Source organism: Trichosurus vulpecula, chromosome 3, assembly GCF_011100635.1.
Source record: "Trichosurus vulpecula isolate mTriVul1 chromosome 3, mTriVul1.pri, whole genome shotgun sequence".
Lineage (NCBI taxonomy): Eukaryota > Metazoa > Chordata > Mammalia > Diprotodontia > Phalangeridae > Trichosurus > Trichosurus vulpecula.
Genome location: NC_050575.1, coordinates 127,140,263 through 127,159,478, shown reverse-complemented (window position 1 = coordinate 127,159,478; position 19,216 = coordinate 127,140,263). Strand labels below are relative to the sequence as shown.

At 48.0% G+C, this 19,216-nt stretch overlaps 1 protein-coding gene across 1 annotated transcript in view; it reads right to left on the bottom strand.

Moving 5' to 3' along the window:
- Nucleotides 1-1,958: 1,958 nt before the first annotated feature.
- CRB2 (crumbs cell polarity complex component 2) overlaps nt 1,959-19,216 on the bottom strand; it is a 49,344-nt gene continuing 32,086 nt past the window's right edge. Inside the window, exons 10-16 of the mRNA XM_036749815.1 lie at nt 12,137-13,027; nt 11,178-11,701; nt 9,530-9,695; nt 6,711-7,584; nt 5,907-6,023; nt 4,227-4,353; nt 1,959-2,186 (exon numbers count right to left, since the gene is read on the bottom strand). Coding sequence (XP_036605710.1) covers nt 1,959-2,186; nt 4,227-4,353; nt 5,907-6,023; nt 6,711-7,584; nt 9,530-9,695; nt 11,178-11,701; nt 12,137-13,027 — 2,927 coding nt within the window. The remainder of the gene's footprint in view (nt 2,187-4,226; nt 4,354-5,906; nt 6,024-6,710; nt 7,585-9,529; nt 9,696-11,177; nt 11,702-12,136; nt 13,028-19,216) is intronic.

The following is a 19,216-nucleotide window of genomic DNA, read 5'->3' as shown; positions in this document are numbered from 1 at the left end:
TGGTTGCCTTGCCATGTAGAGGCTTACTAGCCATTACACCCTAGCAAATGGTTGCAGAGACACCAGACAAATGGTGCCTCCACTGGTCTGTTGGTTGCTGAACTGCTTTCTATTAACCTCAGGGGAAAACACCATTACGATTGTGAGAGAAGACAACATATAAGATGAAAATCATCACCTCCACTAAGAATATAAAAATAACACATTACGACCAAAAGCAAGGAAGTCAAACAGCCATGTTAAAGTCTTTAAAAGGCACTTCTGGGCTCCAGGCTCCAGTGTTAGAAAGTTCAGTAGTATAATTCATATCTTTAGCTCCAGTGTGACTTGTCCTATGTACTGGGAGGGAAGTGCCGCTGAAATTTTTGGGAGGGAAGATGCTCCCAGGCTTGATTAGCTTTCTTCATCTTGGTTTCTCAGCAGCTGCGCAGAAAGTATTATGGGAATGGGAAATCCTGCATCTTGTGGAGCTTTTCCCTGCTCAACTCTAGCCAAGCCCCTAAGTAACTCAAGGAAACCCAGAGACTTGTGACATACAGCCTTCCCTTCCTCCCCTCTCCTGATTCGGCCTATCCCACAATCAGATATACATACACATAGATATATACATGCACAAATGTGCCTTGCACACACATGTGCATGTACATGTGTGTGATGTGAACATATGCCTGTATACACATAAAGGCATGTATGATATAACTACATTTGTACTCATAGAAATCTACCCCTACACTGTCTCTCTTTCTCACACACACATACATACATACATATACACACACACACACACACACACACACACACACACACAGCCTCAGCCCAGCTGAAGCAAAATTCCTTAAATAGGAATACAGGGGTACAAGAAGGAAGGAAGGGGCAGCAGGAGGGTGGTGTCTATCTTTCTTGCATTATTCCTGTCATTCAGATTTGGTTCCCTGAGTTCCTCCCCATTTCCTAAGGGTGACCTGAAGATGGTGACCAAGATAAGAAGAGGGAGATGCTGTCCTCAACAAGCATTCTTCATACATGCTTCCTGCCCTTGGTCCCACCCAGGACCCTGTCACAAGTATTAGGGGAAAGAGGCAGAGGTCCAAGCATGGGAGACACTGTGCAGAATTCCCTCGGGAAAGTCCATGGAAGCATCCAGAAGCTGAAAACTCTTCCTGAGGCTGAGAAGGAGGAAATAGGGCTGAAGGCTTCACCACATCCTGGTATACTCTGCCAGTGGCCACCAGGAAGCCTCAGGGAGGCCAGAGGGAGGGCCCTAGACAGGCAGTTTCTACCTGGTCCTAGAGCCCCACTGGGCTCTTGTTGCCTATCTCTACCCCATCCCAAGTCATTTGCACAGGGCTGTCAGGGGTCAGGTTTGAGGAAGAGTTGCCATGGGAAGCTTTCCTGCCCTGTTCCTAGCGTCAAGGGAGAAGATACCCAAATGACCTAAGTCAGTTCATTGGATAAAGTCAGAAGGACCCTTAGAAATAACCTAATCCAACCCTCTCAATTTACAAAAGGGAAAACTGAGGCCAACAGAAGGGAAATGTCACTCAGGGAATGAGTAGCAGAGCTAAGATTCAAACCCAGGCCAAAAGTCTTAACTCCAGATCCAGAGCTTTTTGCTGTTGTGACAAATCAGGGTCCCTCTACTTCCAAAATCCAGGCACTGCCTGCCCAGGGCTAATGTGATTGGGCTCAGTTTTCCCTGGGCATCGAACCAGAAGTCCCAAGCTCCATTGGGCACCAGGGGAGGCCGAAGGATCTTCTTGCAACATAGCTCCATCCCAAAAGATTAGGGTTCCCATACCCCTTTACAGTAGGTTTGGGTCCCATGTGGCCTCACTGAGTCAGATAGACCCCAAGCTCCCTGCCGTGGCCAGCTCATCATCTGAGCCTTGACGGGCCACAGCCCCATCCTTGGCCTGGGATGTAGATGTGTGTGTGTGGTGGGGGTTGAGGGCAAGGTGTCATATCAACCGCTCCTCAGGTGGCACCTTGAGGACACTGTCCATTTCTAGCCGGGCTCCTGCCACCTCCTGTTGGCTGGGGCTATAGGTCCCCTCTGACTGACGCCTTTTCCGGGCTGCAAGGACCCCTGAGAGGAGGCCGATGAGGAGCAGCAGAAGACAGCCACAGGCCACTGGTATAACCACCTCAATCAATGGGAACGGGAACAGTGTGACTGGAGGCCCCTTCTGCAAAAGACATTAATAGAAAAAAGAGAGACATGAACCTCAGTGGAGCACCAAAGGCAAGAAAGAACTGGCCATAGATTGTCCAGTCTCCTTGGGCCTTAGGAGTCATGGAATCATGGACTTTTATAATTGGAAGGGACCTCAGGGAACATAAGGTCATGGGTTTTGGAGAAGGGAAGAGACCTTTGAGATAATCAGAGTCCAGCCCGAGTTTTAGAGATGAAGAAACCAAAACCCAGAACTAATTTAATCTAGTCCCTCCCTTATAAGTGATTGTCCAGCCTGATTGAAGACCACTAGTGAGGGGAATCCACTGACCTCACAAGGCAAGTTCATTCCACCTTGGCTCATTATTAATTATTAGGAAGTTCTTCCTTATACTGGATTAAAAATCTGCCTTCCCTTTAACCTCCTAGGTTTTTTCCCCTCTGAAGCTAAGTGGAGCTCCATGATAGACCTTGAAATATATCTCCATGATAGAATTTGAAATATAGAGACAGTGATAAAATCCATCTGAGTCTTCTGGTTAACCAGCTCCCTACTTCCTTTGAGCAGTCCTTGGATAGTACAATATCTCCTCCCCTCCCTATCTAGGTTGTCCCTCTCTAAACAGGCTCCAGCTTGACAACATCCTTCCCAAAATGTGGGGCCCACAGTCAAACTGGGTTCTTGAAATAGATGTCTGACAAGGATGTGGGGACTATCATCTGCCTTAAGCAAGACACTGTGTCTCAGTCCATACAGCCTAAAATTCCATTAGTTTTTTCAGCTGCCAGACTCATTTTGAACCTGAAGTCCACTAAGACCCACCAGGCCCTTTTCACATGCCTTCTCCATCCCATACTAGGACAGGTGGCTGTGGTTCACAATTACACCCCTTCAAAGCAAGTCAGAAGGCAATGGCCAGTCTGGTTTGTTTAGGTGCACATTTATTTCTTCTGCCTCTGCCTCTGCCTCCCTAAATCCCACCAGAAGAAAGCAAGAAACAAAAAAGAATGGATTAGGGTAAGGGCACTCCTTAGCCTATCCCCAAGAGTCACCCAAAGTCGCTAAATTTTAGAGCTGGAGGGAACCTTGGGAAAAAGAACGGAGTTGTAGACATGATTCTTAGTCCAAGGTCCCTTTGTCCTCACCTTATAATCAGGAAGGAGGATACAGGCAGGCTTTTTAAAAAGTGCCTCTTAAAAGGAAAGGATTCCAACCTTCCCCACCAAAAAAGGGGGGTCAGGGTGGTTTGCACATCCTTGGTTGGGATCAGACCCCATTTGGAATGATGTGTCCAATTCTGAGCACCGCATTCTAGAAATGAGGGTGACAAACTGGAGCCTACTCAGAGGAGGCAATCATGATAGTTGTCCCATCCTCGAACACTCCATTGAAGGAACTAGGGAAGTTTAACCATTTAACCTGAACAACATACTTAAGACAGCTGTCATGGGACAAATGGATTAACCTGCTCTGCTTGGCCTCTGGGTAGAACTAGAAACAGTGGGAGAGGGTTGAGTTGAGTCTAGCTGACCACTTGTCAAGAGTGATATAGGGCATTTCTGCTGGAGGGTAGGTTGGAATGCCCCCAGATATCCCTCCTAGCTCCATGATTCTGTGATTTATCTTTATAAACACAAGCTATATGGAGACCTAGGAGAGGAAACCCCCTCTCCTAGATGCCCAGAGTATTTTCCTGTGATCCCTCTGCTCTCTCCCTCCCCCAAATTCAGACTCATACCCTCACCCATCTCATCTGGTTCCCCTCCCCTGTGACCCTGAGTATTTTCCTCCCCTTTGTTTGGGTTCAGACAAAGTCTCAGCCCCTCCCAAGGTTGTCGTGCCAGTGGGTGGGACTGTGGGCCAGCTCTCTCCCCTCCCTCCATAGTGAACATCCCATGAAAAACCAGATTGCTGCCAAGCCAATATACTAACTTCTCTATTTGCATCTCTATTCCCACTCCCACTCCCACAGCTCTCATCGAAATTATGCCAAATCCGCTCAGCCATCTCTGTCACTCCCTCAAGGCTTAGAGCCCAGGGCCCCCAACTCACAGCCACATCACAACGCCGGCCCCCAAAACTGCTACTGCAGATACATTCAACCTCATTTCCGGCTGCTTGGCAGGTGCCACCATTCTGGCAAGGGTTGGGTTCACACTCAGGAACTCGAATTTGACACCTGGAATGAGGAAGAAAGCAAGGGCTAACACATTACTCTATGCCTCAGAACCAAAGTCAAACCCAACCCCAATGCCCTGCTGCCTCTCTACCTCCCAGAAGACCACCCTAGCAATCAGAGGTGTCATAAGTGGACTCTGGGGGAAAGTGAACTCCTCCCTAAAAATGTTCAAGCAGACTGTGGATGACTGTGAAAGATGTTATAAAAGGAGTTATATTTCTAATAAGTGATAGGCTAGATGCCCTTGGAGGCCCCTTCCTGTGCTAACATTCTGTGCTCTAATAGTCTAAAGGCCCTTCCAACTCTTACATTTTGGATCCTAAGGTCACTTCTTACTCTAAGATTATTTCATCTTATGTTCCTAAAAGGACCCTTCACCAAGAAAGAAGGAACAATTGGCATCTCAACCCCATGGCCCTTGCAGGGGTCAGTGTTATCCATGACCCTCCAGTGGCCTTTGGGAAGGGGAGTACCAAAACCATAAGGACTGAATTTCATATTTGAAATTTGAAGGGACTTTTAGAGATTATCAGCTGCTCATTTGACAGATAAGGGAAGCAATGAGAAAAGGCCTGCCCAACGTCACACGCCAAGTTAGTGGCAAGTCTCAGTCTGGGAAGATGTCACAAGATCATAGATTTAGAGCTGGAAGGTATTGTAGAGGTCATCTGTCCAACCCTCTCATTTTACAGATGAGGAAGCAGAAGCCCAGAGAAATGAAATGCCCTGGCTGAGGTCCCACAGGACTAGAACCCAGGTCTCCTGACTTCTTCAGCAGCACCATTTAGATGGGGCTTTGACCAGTGGATTTCTACCACTGTTTGATGAAACTCTCCCATCTGTCTAGGTATGCTAAGGACTCATGTATGCATGTGTGCATCTAATATTCATATCTTCATTTCAGGATGCATTCCTAATTTTTTTCTCTTCACTCTGTATGAATATATTAATTGACAGCTCCACTAACACAACCAAACTCCTTTATCCCCCTGACAAAAAATCAAACAAACAACTTTTAGCCATCCCCAGCTTCTGCCATTATCTCAGGACCCTGCTAGATGAGCTAATCTTTTGACACTTTTTCCCCAAAGAGCCTGGGAACCCACAGGGGGCTTTCTTAGCCCAAAGGAAGGAGGAGCCAATGGCAGTGCTTCACACACTGGGACAGGCTAAATGGGGAGTGCTTCAGCATGGGCAGGTCTAGTGGGTAAATTATTGGGTTTGGAGTCAGAGAACCAGGCTTCAAATCCAAGCCCTGTCCTCTCTCCAGGCCAAATGACCTCTAAGGTTTCTTCCAGCTCTAAATCCCATAATTATCTGATCTCCTAGTCCCTCCAGTTATGCTTCATAGGTGACATTTAGCAAGGCAAGCTTTGTTTGTAAGCATTTCAGAGGCCAGGGACCATACAGAAGAAGGTCCCTTTCTCCCTCAGTGAGGAGGCCTCAGCTCAGATTCCTCTCTTCCTGCCTTGGGACATTGAAACATCTTTTCCCTCACTTTGTCATCAGATACTAGCAGCATTGGCTCCCAGCCTTCCCCTTAGTTCTCCCACCTCAGGCCTGTGTAGCCCATTGGGCAGGTACAGTTGGCTCCCCAGGGCCCATCGGAACAGTGGCCTCCATTCAGGCAAGTGAAATTGTGGCCGCATTCATCTGGTGGGAAGGACCACCTAGAAAATAAGCATGACATCAAAGAATATAAGTTTTGGAAGGCATTTTAGAACATAAAATGTTAAACTAGAGAAGACAGAAAGCCAATTGGAAGGGACTCTAGTACCTAGAACAGGATTTTGGAGTGGGAAGAACCCCTGGAACATGGGATGTTAGAATATAGAAGAAGGCTATTTAGAGCTGGAAGGAATCCTAGAACACAGAATGTTAGAGGAGAAACAATAGAATATCAGTGGTAAGGGACCCTAGAACATAGTAGAAGAGAGAAGGCAGGATGTTCAAACTGAAAGGGAGGCTAGAACATAGAATGTTAGAAGAGAGAACACAGATTGGTACAACTGGAAGGGACCCTAGAACAGAGAACGTTAGAAAAGATAGAATGTCATAGTTGTGAGGAACCCTAGAAGATACAATGTTAGAAGGGAGAAGACAGGATGTTACAACTAGAAGGGGCCCTAGAACACAGAATGTTAAAGCAGAGAGCGCAGAATATCAAAGTTGGAAGGGGTCTTAGATATCAGCTAGTGCAACCCCCTTGCTTTACACAGGAGGAAACTGAGACAAGAGATCGAAGCCTCTCACCCAAGGCCACACATCTAGAAAACAGAAGAACCAGAAGCAGGACTATGGCTGAGCTCTCTAGACTCCAGACACCATGTCCTAAGTCACCCTGCCCAGGTACCTACTGGCATAGGGGGCCACTGAACTCAGGAGGACACTGACAGGAGTAGCCCAGGACACCATCCATGCAGGTGGCCCCGTGCAGGCATGCATGCTGGAAGCAGTCATCCACATTGGTCTCGCAGGCCCTCCCTGTGTAGCCTGGGATGCAGTGGCACTGGTAGCTGCCTGGCAGGTTCCCACAGTGGCCGTGGACACAAGGAGCAGAGCTGCATTCATCCACGTCCATCTCACACTGAGGGCCATCCCAGCCAGCCCTACAGGCACAGCTAAAGGCATTGAAGAGGTCCTGACAAGTGCCCCCATGGAAACAGGGTTCCACCAAACACACAGGGCCACCATGACAGCCCAGATGGATGTCATCTCCACTGTCCAGAAGGAACTGCTCTGGCTGGGGTAGAGGCATGCTGAGGCGGACGAAGGGCAGGTCAAGGCCACCAATGGTCACACGGCCTAGGCAGCCAGTGAAGTTTTCTGCCAAAACAATCTGCACATGGTTGCGGAGGAAGTCCAGGCTCCCTGCCCGGCCCCAAAGGGTCGTGTTGCTGGCCCCATCCAGCTGCAGCAACCAACGAGAGACAGAAGCTTCCGGTTCCTCCATGGTCAGGGAGACCAGGTGCCAGCCCCCGTCGGAAACGGGCACCACACCTCTGAAGGTGGCCCCCTCAATGCTGTTCCCACTCTGGATGGACATGGATAAGGAGCCATTGTGGATGGCCACCCACAGGGAGGCCCCCTCCCCAGCTGCCTGCAACAGGATGGCCTCAGGGTCCCGGGTACGGAAAGCCAAGGAGAGAGCTGCAAACTCCCGTTTGGCCGACATATTGTAGCTGGTGAACACGGCAGGTGGCTGATCTTGGAATGTAGCATTGGCCAAACCTAGGGGACAGGCACAGAGCTCTGTGAGCAAGGGTGAGGCTGGAGACCAGAGCTAGGGTCTACTTCCTACTTGTTCTTAGAGAGCCAAGGGTTGTGTCTGGCTGGGGCAATGCAGGGTTAGGAGGTGGAGAATGGATCATTAATGTATGGGGCCCAGACAATCCCTTAGAAGGGAAAGGGAGACCTGAGAAAACCTTAGCCTACTGGATGTGAGGTCTAAGGATGCCCTTGAGTAATATTTGACCTATCAGGCTATGCAAACAAGAGGGCACAAGGGGCCCAGTCAATCTCTTGGAGCTGTGAGCATGCCTGGCCTAGGGTGCCTTAGGAATTGTGAGGTCAAGATCATCCTTGGGATTGTGGTACCCAAACTATCCCCAGGAGTGTGCATGACCCCAGAATCTCCCCAATCAGTATGGGATCCCTTAGAAGATATGGGGCACAGGCTGTTCCTGGGGAGAAGAGGGTCCAGGACATTCCTAGAGGGTACGATGATCCTTGGGGATACCCCTAGGGGACATGTAGCTGTCTGTGCCAGAAAAAGGTAGGAGGAGATGGGCATTCCAAACTCCTTGACCTGGCATTTAAGGCCCTCGACAATCCATTACCACTCTGCTTTTCTAAGGTTAATTCATGTTATTCTTTTCTAGACACTTTGCACTAATTGACTGACTCCCCCGCCCCCTCAAATACACATTGTGTTCTCGTACTCCATGCCTTTACTTATGCTGTTCCCTACACCTAGAAGGCCCTACCCTCCTCCTCTTTGCTTCTTGAATTCCTAACCATGCTTCAAAATTCAACTTAACACCACTCCCTCAATGAAACCTTTCTTATCACCCTATCCTCAGATATCCCACAGCCCTTTGCACCTCTCTGCTGCCTTGCCCCTGGGATCAATTAGAACTCCTCTGTTTGGCTTTTAAAGCCCTCATGATGTGGCTGCGGCCTACCTTCCTAGCCTTCTTAGACATGACTCCCCTTCCCACACCCCACGGCCCAGCCACAGGGGCCTCTTACTGTCCCTCATCCATGACATGACATCCCCGCAATGTGATGCTCCCTCATCCCCTTCTGTCAGCATCCCTCATGTTCTTCAAGACTCAGCTTAGGGGCACCTTCCGGAAGAAGCTCTTTCTAACCCCCTCAGCTACTATGTTTGTCGTTCAGTGGTTTTCAGTCTTGTCTGACTCTCCATGAGCCCATTTGGGGTTTTCTTGGCAAAGGTATGGGAATGGTTTGCCATTTCCTTCTCCAGCTCATTTTACAGATGAGGAAACTGAGGCAGACAGGGTTCAGTGACTTGCCCAGGGTCACACAGCTGGAAGTGTCTGAGGCTGGATTTGAACTCAGGAAGATGAGTCTTACTGACTCCAGACCTGGTGCTTTATCTCCTGTGCCACCTAGCTATCCTTTCAGCTACTATTGTGTCCCTTCAAATCACCTTGTATCAAATTTGTTTTAGAATAATCATAGTAATTACCATTATTATTTTTATATCCAGCATTTTTATAGTGCATTAAGGTTTTCAAAGCACCTCAAATATGTGTTATTTCATTCAGTCGTGTAGAGGTACATATTGTCTCACCCGTTAGAATGTAAACTCCTTGAGGGTAGAGATTTATTTTTTGTCTTTGAATTCCCAAGGTTTAGCACAGTGCCTGAAACACAGTAGGTACCTAACACATGCTTGGATGATATATTAAATATTATATCCTGTGTCTATGTTGTATTCCTCGATTGGACTTTAAACTCCATAAGGTTAGTTTCTACTGTTATCCTTTGTCTTTCTCCCCACCCCCACAGGGTTAAAGACAGACCCGTGCCCACAGTAGGGGTTTTAAATGTGTTTGTTGAATAGAATGAATCAATGAATGAATCAAGTGTAGAGCTTAGGACATTCCTAGAGGTGAAAAGGATGGGACAAATAGTTTTCTCTACTCACAGATGTAACCATCCGGGACCTCAGCACAGGTGGTAGGAGCGGGGCAGGGCTGGTCCTGACACCATAAGCGCTTAGCACACGTGGGCCCGGTAAAATTGGGGGGACAGCTGCAGATGAAGTCATTCCAGGTCACAGTACACGTCCCTCCATTGTGACAGGGTTCAAGCTGCAAAAAAAGAGGAGAAGCAGCTCCCATTTCCGTAGAGCCGAAAGGTACACGACACCTCCCTTACGCCTTCCTTCACAACACATCTCCCTCACAACACCTTCCCTTCCCTTCTCAGGAAGAAATGCAAGGGTTTTTCGCCTCATTGTACAGAGGAGGAAATAGAGCCCCAGAGAAGGGAGGGGCAGTGGCAATAGTCAGTCCTACAGCTAATACTAGGTTAGTATACTAGGTTAGTTAGACCTAGGTTACTAGGTCTGGGAGGTACCAAAGATCAGAGGGAAGGCCCTCAGTCACAACCCTTTTTCCTCTTTAGGGCATGGACAGGAAGCTTAGGGATGGGTCGATGAGGAGCAGAGCCACTTACACTAAGGACCACCTACACTAAGACTCCCAGAGTTGGGAGGTCTCCAGGGGCAGAGGAACAACCTGTTTACAAATTGGACACTAGAACTAGACATTAACTTTAGACAAACTTGGATCTTGTCAGAGAAGTTGTTGAGGTAGATTCCTGCCCAGTGGAGGTTAGACAAGACAATAAATAGCAGCCCGCGATCATCCTTAAAACATTCACAAAACACTCTCCACACAGCCACACTTTGAGGTAGGTTGTGAAAATATATCTCCATTTAATAGATAAAGAAACTGAGGCCCAATAAAGTTGTGAGGTGCCCAAGGTTAAACAACTAGTAATAGGGCCAAGAGGCAAACCCAGGTCTCCAAAGCTGGTGTTCCTTCCACTTCATCACCCTTTCTATATGTCATCCAGGGTCCCTTTCAGCTCAAGAATGCTCTATGATCCAGCAGAAGGAAGATGAGGGGACCACTCATGGCAAGAGGAAGATTTCCTGTTTGGTGGAATCAGTAAAAATAGCCCCTCCCCAAACAGAGACGTGGCGGAGGATTGGGCTCACTCCCCCCGTGGAGGCCTCACAGAGTGAGAAGTCCAGGTCTGGGCGTGCTCAGTCTCTGGAGTCTAGACACAGGCCTGGACTCTGTGGGTTAGTCTTTCTTAGGCTAGGAGTCTCCGAGGACACACCCACACCTTGCTACCAAGCCAGGCCAGGCTAATGAGGATGGATCTGATGAGGATGGCAGTATAGACTGGCTGTCTGTAACTTTGAGCAAATCACTTCATTTCTTTAGGTCTGTTTCCTCATCTATAAAAAACAGGGGGGTAAACTAATAGGCCCTAAGATTCTTTCTACTTCTAACATTCTTTTGTCTCAGGTCCCTCCCAGCTCTGATGTTCTGTGTTCTTTGTTCTAACATCCTATGTGGCCTCATCTCTTCTAGCTCTTACATTTGATTTTCCATGTTCTGATGTTCTAAGTTCTAATGTCTCTGTTATTCTGTGTACAAAAGTCAAAGAACCCCTACTAAGTGGTTCACTCTCCCCAGAATGTATACATGCATGCGCACGCGAGCGCGCGCACACACACACACACACACACACACAGCCCAACCTGCTTGTTCACTCACCCTACAGGTGTCTTCAGAGACACAGCCCAAAGTAAGGTTGCTGGCCTGCCCTTCATACACTTCCCCAGAACTAGTCCAGTTGCCTCGGTGAAGGAGAGGGAGGAAGTCCAGGCGGAGACTGTTAAGACGGATATCCTGCAGACAACCTTTAAAGTTGCCCCCCCAGGGTTCAGCTGAGGCTGGTGGGGCCAGACTGCCTACGTGGACCTCATAGCTGGGGCCCAGAGGCAGCCCTCGAAGCTGTCCAGAGCCTAAGCCAAGGGTCACCAGGTGCCGGTGTCCATCATCCAAGCGTCCAGGAAGGGTCACCACTGAAGTGTAAGCTATGTCCACATGGACCTCCCCTCCGGCCAAGAACACTGTGTAGGTGGGCAGTGAGCCATTGGTCATCTGCAGCAAGAGGCCTGTAGCCTCACGAGTACGCAGAACAAAAGAGACAGTGAGGTTGGGGCCTGGTGCATCTCTAAGCAGGAGGGAGGCCATGCTGTGGGAGCCCCCGAGGCCAAAGGTCCATGCCGGTGGCTCTGGGGAGAAAGGGGACAGCAGAGGAACCCTCAGCAAGCTGGAATGGTCAACATGGAGAGAATACCCCAAAGGGAAATGGAGTCTAACCTTTGGTTTCAGAGAGACACAGTCTCCTTCCTTGAGGTTTGAAGTAAGAAAACACTGCCCAACTTCTCAAGAAACCCCAGATTAAAGGGGAGAGGCACCACCCTCCCCCTTGGGCAGTATTAACATCCTGGGAGCAGAGAGGGGCAGGGAGGGACATGGCCCCTGGCCTCAGGGATCCTCTGTCTGAAGTGGGAAGATGTGACCCCTGGACCCAAGTAACCCCTTATGCCCAGTATTCCTTGAGAGTAGGGGCTTTATCTTTCCCACAGACCAGGGGCTTCTAAAACCAGTCCATTGTTGCCAACCTTTTCCCTGTTCCCTTGGCCCCAGCCAACTTTGGAACTCACCCTGGGAACATGTGGGGCCTTCATAAGGCCTAGGGCAGTCACAGCGGAATGTTGTCCAGAGATCAACACAGAATCCCCCATGGTCACAAGGCCCTGAGGTACACCAATCAGTATGCTCACAGCCCAGCCGTACCCCAGGCCGGCCATCAGCAAGATCCTGGGGCACTAGCATATGCCCATCCACACGCACATCCTCCAGGCAGCCCACAAAGCTCGGGGTGGTCCCAGACACACCACCCACATGGACAGTCAAGAAGGCTGGAGAGTCTAGTGCTACTTCTTCTACCAGGGGCTGGCTCTTCAGGCAAGGCCCATTTCCACAAGCCTCATGCCACAGCCTCAGCTCCAAGGCTGAGTGGAAGAGGACCACTTCAGCCCGGTGCCAATGCCCATCACTCAAGGATGGGGTGTTGAGGCTCAAGGGGAGCTCAGTGCCCTCACTCCTCAGTATGGCCCACAGGGTGCCCTGAGACAGCACCAGGGTGAGGCTTTCCACAGTGTCTCCTCGGGAGAACAGAAGTCCATCAGGCAGTGTAGTTCGAAACCTCAGTGACACAGCTGGTTGCCCAGGCCCATCACCCACAGGCAGTGCCACAAGCAAGGAGCCACCAGTTGCCAGGGAAAAGGTAGTAGATTGGGTACACATGGGCCCATGAAAGCCTGGCAGGCAGTGACAGGTATAGCTATGGGCCCCCGCCTTGTAGATGGGGATGCACTGGGCCCCATGTTGGCAGCCATGACCTTCACATCCAGTGAGCAGGACAGAGCAATCTTTCCCACCCCAGGTTGGGGGACAGTGGCACACATAGTCATCTACACCATCCTCACAGGATGCACCATGGAAACAAGGCTCAGATGCACAATCATCAACATTGACCATGCACGATACACCTGTAGAGAGAGAGGGAGTGTCAGCCCACAGTCATGGAACTCCAGAATAACCCTGCTGGAAGAATCTGAGCCATCTTCTAGTCCAACCTTCCACCCAGTGGGGTAATCAACTCCAATCAAATCAATCAACAAACATTTACTAAACACCTCCTATATGCCAGGCACTGGGGATACAAATTTTAAAAACTGAAATGAGTCCTATCTTCACATGTTGTCCTACTCTCCACAGCATCACTAAGATGTAGTCAGATGCTGTCAGCTTGAATAACAGAAATAATTTTTTTGTTTTTTATTTAAAATCTATTTTTTAAAAATATCTACTTTAATGGCAGGTTGGGCTGGGAACCCAATAGACTAATTATCTCTAGAGGGTTAAAAATTAAAATATATCTAATAATAGAAATAACCTCCATCCCTATAATACTGTAAAGTTTACAAAGCATTTACTTCACAACCCGATGAGGTAGGAAATGTAGGCATTATATCCCCGTTTTACAGATGAGAAAACTGAGGATTGGAGAGGTTAAGTGACTTAGTTGCCGTTACAGAGCTAGATTCAAACCCAGGTTTCTTCTCACTCAAAGTTCAGTTCTTTTGCCCCTGCACCATTCATTAGCCACCAAGGGAGTGCCAATCAGCACTAATTATTAGGAAGTCATTCCTTCTTTTTCACCAGACCTGTCATTTCATTGGTATCACAGGCGACAGCCAGTGAGGAAGCTTCCTTCACCAAAGCAGATTGGTATCTCCTCCATAACTTAGAGGTCCAGAGAGTTGCCCAGGGACACTAAGAGGTTAAGTGTGACAGGCAGAACTTGAACACAGGCCTTCCTGACTCCAGGGCTAACTCTCTTATCCAGGACACCATCCTGTTGAGGCATATCAGGCAAAAATCTATCTCCTTGTAACTTAGTCTGAAATGGTTTTGATGATGTTTCATGGCAAAGCAAATAACCAGAAAGACCCAAGAAGTTCAGCTCCCAGTGAAGACATACAGGCTGTGTGACCCTGGGCTCTTATGTTGTTCATTGACTCTTACAATGCACTATCCAACTTGCACCTGGCAGAGGGTGTTTCCTCACCTGGGAATTCCCTCTGTCAGTGGAATTACAAGTCCAGTCCTTATCCCTATCCCTGTTTTTAGAATTAGAAAAGCTATTAGAGGAAGTCAGTTGGTAAACATTTGTTAGGTGCCTACTATGTGCCAGATACTATGTTAAACACTGAGGATACAAAGAAATGTAAAACACACTCCCTGCTCTGAAGGACTCAGTCTGATTAGAAAAGTAGATGCCTGCCCCCCTCCCCTGCACTTTACGAATGAGGAAACTGGAGCCCAGGAAGAAGTAGCTTGTCCAAAATCACAGAATTAAGTGGCAGATTGAGGAAAAATAAAATATTAACAAAAGGAAAAAAGTGTCAGAGCCTAAATTTGAACCCAAATTTCTAACTCCAATCCACTGCCCATGCTGTTCCTTGCTCTGCCCTCTAGAGATGAAACAGGACAAGTCTGTTGGGTCCCCAGTCCAAGCTGCCATTAAAAACCATCCTGCCTCTACCCCTGACGTCTGAAGTCAAGAACCCTGAGTGGCTGCTGTGCTCCTTAGTAGCCTCCTGTCCCCACAACGTAACTCTGTCCAACTCACACCAAGTCCAAACCAAACCTGAACACAAACCACAGGAATGGATGCTTTCAGAGCTGAAGGGGATCTTAGAAATCATCTAGTCCAAGCCCTTCATCTTACAAATGAAGAAACTGAGGCCCTGAGAAGGGAAATGACCCACCCAAAGTCACCTAAGTAGTGGCTGGAACTACGTTCATTTCCTTTGTTGTTCAGTCTTGGCTGACTCTTAGAGACTCCACTTGGGGTCTTCTTGGCAAAGATACTGCAGTGTTTGCCATTTCCTTCTCTGGCTCCTTTTTCAGATGAGGAAACTGAGGCAAGCAGGGTTAAGTGACTTGCCCAGGGTCACACAGCTAGGACATGACTAAGGCCATATTTGAACTCACGAACGTGAATCTTCCTGACTCCAGGCCTGGCAATCCGTCCACTGCGCCCCCCTATTTTCTATTTTCATTTTCTATATCACTCTAAAGCTTACAGAGCCCTCCCTCACAACAACCCTGGGAAAGAAGCAGCAAAAGTAGGCTGATTTCTATTTCATAGTTGAGCAGACTGAGAGCACAACCAGTAAGTAGCTGAGCTGGAATGTGGACCCCCGTTTTCTGACTCTTGACTGAACATGACTCCCCTACACCAGACTGCCCCCTCTCCGGACCCCTCCATCATCCCCCAGCAAATGTTCATTCCACCTCTGCTTGAGAGCTCAGTGATGGAGAAGCCCCTTTCCCTCAGGCAGATCAGTCCACTCAAGAGCACAGTTCTGGTTGTTGGAAAGTTCTTTCTTGCATAGAGCTGAAATCTGCCTCCCTTTCTCCACCTCCCTCTTTATCCTATCCATTGCTCCTGGATCTGCCCACGGAGACCAAATATAAGAACCCCAATCCCTCCTTCCATAGAGTGATGCCCAGGAGTAACAAAGGGACCCTTCCCTCCTCCCCCATCCTCAATCTGGTCTATACAGACAAAGCTCAGTGCCCTCCTCCACCCGCTCCACTGGGTCAATCCCACTCATACCTGCCAGGAACAGTAGGCCCCCCAGGACAGCCCCTGGGAGCAAGGATGTCATCTCACCCCCTTTGCAAACATGGGGGCCAGGAAGATGAGGTGACTGCCTTGGTAGGGCATTGGGCTGTGGGCCCAGACAACTCAAGGGAGCTGAAGGCCAGGGCAGCGGCTCCCCAGGAGCTGAGCTGGAGCAGAGGCTAATCCAGTTCCCCTTGGCCCGCCCCATCCCTCCCATCTCCACTCCAGCTGGCTCCCATCAGCACTGACAGACATGAGAATGTTCGGCTTAGGTCTTCCCTCCCTCCTTCCCTCCCTCCCTCCTCCACATGACGTCTCCCCAGCCCCAGCTGGGGAGCGACTGAGGCAGGGGGCAGTGAGCAGCATAAACAAGCAACTGGAGATCCTTTCACTATGCCCATCTCTAGGGCAGGAACAGTGAGCACAACCCCTGCACCCTACCCAAGCAAAGGGGGAAGGGAGGACTAAAATCAACGACTTCTATCTCCGTAAAGTTTTAAGATTTGTAAACCACTGTCATCACGAATTATCCTGTGAGGTAGAAGGTACAATTACTATAGAATTGTGTCCAAACACCACATCTGATGCTTATTACCTGTGTGAGCTTGGGGAAGTTTCCTCATCTGTAAAATGGGATTGGCCTGGATGGCTTCTGAAGTCCATTCAGCTCTAGATCTTTGATCCCCGTTTTACAGAGAAAAAGACTGAGACTCAGAAAGAAGATATGGCTTTTTCAGAGTCATACAACTAGTAAGTCACAGAAACAGGAATTGGTTTAAGAGCTAAAAGTCTTCTAATTAACCATCTCATCCAACCCCTTTATTTTACTGATGAATAAACTAAGATCCTGAGATGTTAGTCATTAAATAGACATCAAAAGTCACACTTAATTAGTGGTGGGGAGGGACAAGAAACCAGGTCTCCTAAGACTTTACAGATAAAGAAAATAGGTACAAAGGGGAGCAGCGCCTTCTCCAAGCTCATACAGGTAGTCAGTGGCCATGCTGGGATTTGAACCAAGGCTGCCCTAGCCCCCAGGTGCAGGCTTTTTCCATTATAGCTCATGCCCTGAAACCTCAGCCAGAAGCCAGGTCTACCCAAGGTGAGCCTAGAAAAGGGAACATCTCCACATCCCTACCACCAAACTTCTCCACATCCCCACTACAAAACTCCCTAGGGCCCACACCCACTATCCTCCGATGTGAGAGGAGCAGAAATAGAGACAAAAAGAGAGAGCAAGAGAGACAGACAGATACACAGAGAGAGAGAGAGAGAGAGCCCGCCCCTGCCTATGACTGCCAAGATCTGGTAAGGAACTGAAGACAAGTGGAGGAAGCAGGTGGCACACAGCTCCCAGGACGGGTTCTCATAATCTCACTAGGTCCCTGGCCCTATTACTATTTCATCCTCTTAGCCTGGAAAGCTCTACCTTTCAAAGTACCCCCCGTTCCCCCACCTGCCTCGATCAGCACCCTCCAAGAGACATGGAGAATACCCCCAACACCTCCAAGAGGCAGAAGTTCAGAGACAATTAATATTAGAAAGGACATTGAACATGATAAAAAAAAAGAAAAATCCTATATACCTCAAAATATTTATAGCAGCATTTTTCTTAGTATCAAAGAAATGGAAACAAAGCAGATGTCCATCAATTGGGGAATGGCTAAACAAATTTTATTATATGAATGAAATGGAATATTACTGTGCTGTAAGAAACAGTGTGTGTTAAAGAATACAGAAAAGCATCAGAAGACTTGTATGAACAAATGCAAACCGAAATAGTGAAGTAGAACCTAGAAAAATAAATAGGTAAATATATATAGTCACACACATAATGACTATAATATAAGTAGAAATAACAGAACAATTAGGGCTGAATGCTATAAAGTAGCAATGATTAAGCTTGGCCCCAAAGAAGAGATAGGAGAATTGACCTCCCTCTCTTTTTTCAGAGGGCAGTGTGGGTATGGAGCACTATCTATGCTGTAAAACTTGGCCGATGTTCTGCTGAACTTTCTTATTCTTTGGTTTTAAGAGAGAGTTCTCTGGGAGGGAGATGAGAACAGGCTATATTGGGAAGTGAAAGTAATATAAAAGCAAATTATATCAATACTTCTTTTAAAAAAGAAAAGACATTTATCAAGCAGAACACACCAGAAGAGGATAACCAGGATGATGAGACACCTAGGGACCAAGCCCTTTGAGAAGTGGATGAAGGAACTATGGATCTTTGGCCAGGAGAAGAGAAGGCTTGGGAAGGGTCGGGGGGAGCACAGCATAATCACTGTCTTCCAGGATCTGACGGGCTTTCCTGAAGAAGAATGGTTCTGCTTGGCCTGAGAGGGCAGAATTAGAAGCAATGGGTGAAAAAATGGGTGACAGATCTCAGCTCAATGTAAGGAAAGGTTTCCTATCCAGCACAGCTGTCCAAAAATGAAATAGAAAACTTCTTTATGGGGTAAATTCCCTGTCATTAAAAGATCTCCAGATAGAGACTGGATAACCATTTGTCAAGGGTGCTGTCCAGGGGATTTTGACTCAAATATGTCTTGGATTGGATCAACTCCGACGTACTCCCTCAACTCAGATTGCTGAGAAATTGGTTACCTTGGTCCCTATTCTTCCCCTGCCCCCACTACTCATGGCCTCCTTCTTGAGCACATCTAATCCCAGAACAAATGTGGCCACAGGTAGAATTTAAGGCCAAAAGGAACAGGCACTTCAGGCAAGATCCTCTAGTCCTGGGGTTCTTCACTTTTTGTGTGTCTTGGGCTCCTTTATCATTCTGGTGAAACCATAATGACCACTTCTCAGAAGGATGTTTGTTAAGTTTATAAAATAAAATACATAGGAGTACAAAGGAAACCAATTATATTGAATTATAGGTACCAAAATAGTTTTTAAAAAACAAATTCACAAACCCCAGAACCTCTAATCTAATCCAACCCTGTAATTTTACAGAGGGGGAAACTGAGGCCCAGAGAGGCAAAGTGACAAGGTATATTATTAAAAGATATTTTGATAACTGCGTTTCTCTGAGTTCACATCCCAGTTCTGACATTCTATGTACATTCAGCTCATGACCCCAAATCCTGCCTCCTCTCATCCCTCTCTTAGTATACTCTCCGGCCTCTGAATAAATATCTCCATTGATGGTGAGTTCACTACCTCCTGAAGCAGACCAGGAGGCTTCAGGGGCCTGGAAGTGCCAGGAGCTGGGAAAGACCTTCCCTCTTTCCAAGCTCCCTGCCTGTGTAATTGCTGAATGGAAGAGTTAGGCCCTGGGCCTGTGCCAGGGACAGGGGGAGGAGGCTGGCTTCAGAGGGAGGAATTTGTACTGGGGATGTGGGGTGGGTGGGGTATAGTGGAGAGGACAACATTCCAGTGGAAGGGGCAGGAGTGTTCATTCGAAGGTATATGTAGCTGAGGCTACGTACAAGCATGCACAAAGCTGTGGACCACACCAACAATTAGAACTCACATTTCTCTGCTTCATTAAGGCTAACACATTCCAACAACTCTGGAAGAGGTTGTACAAATG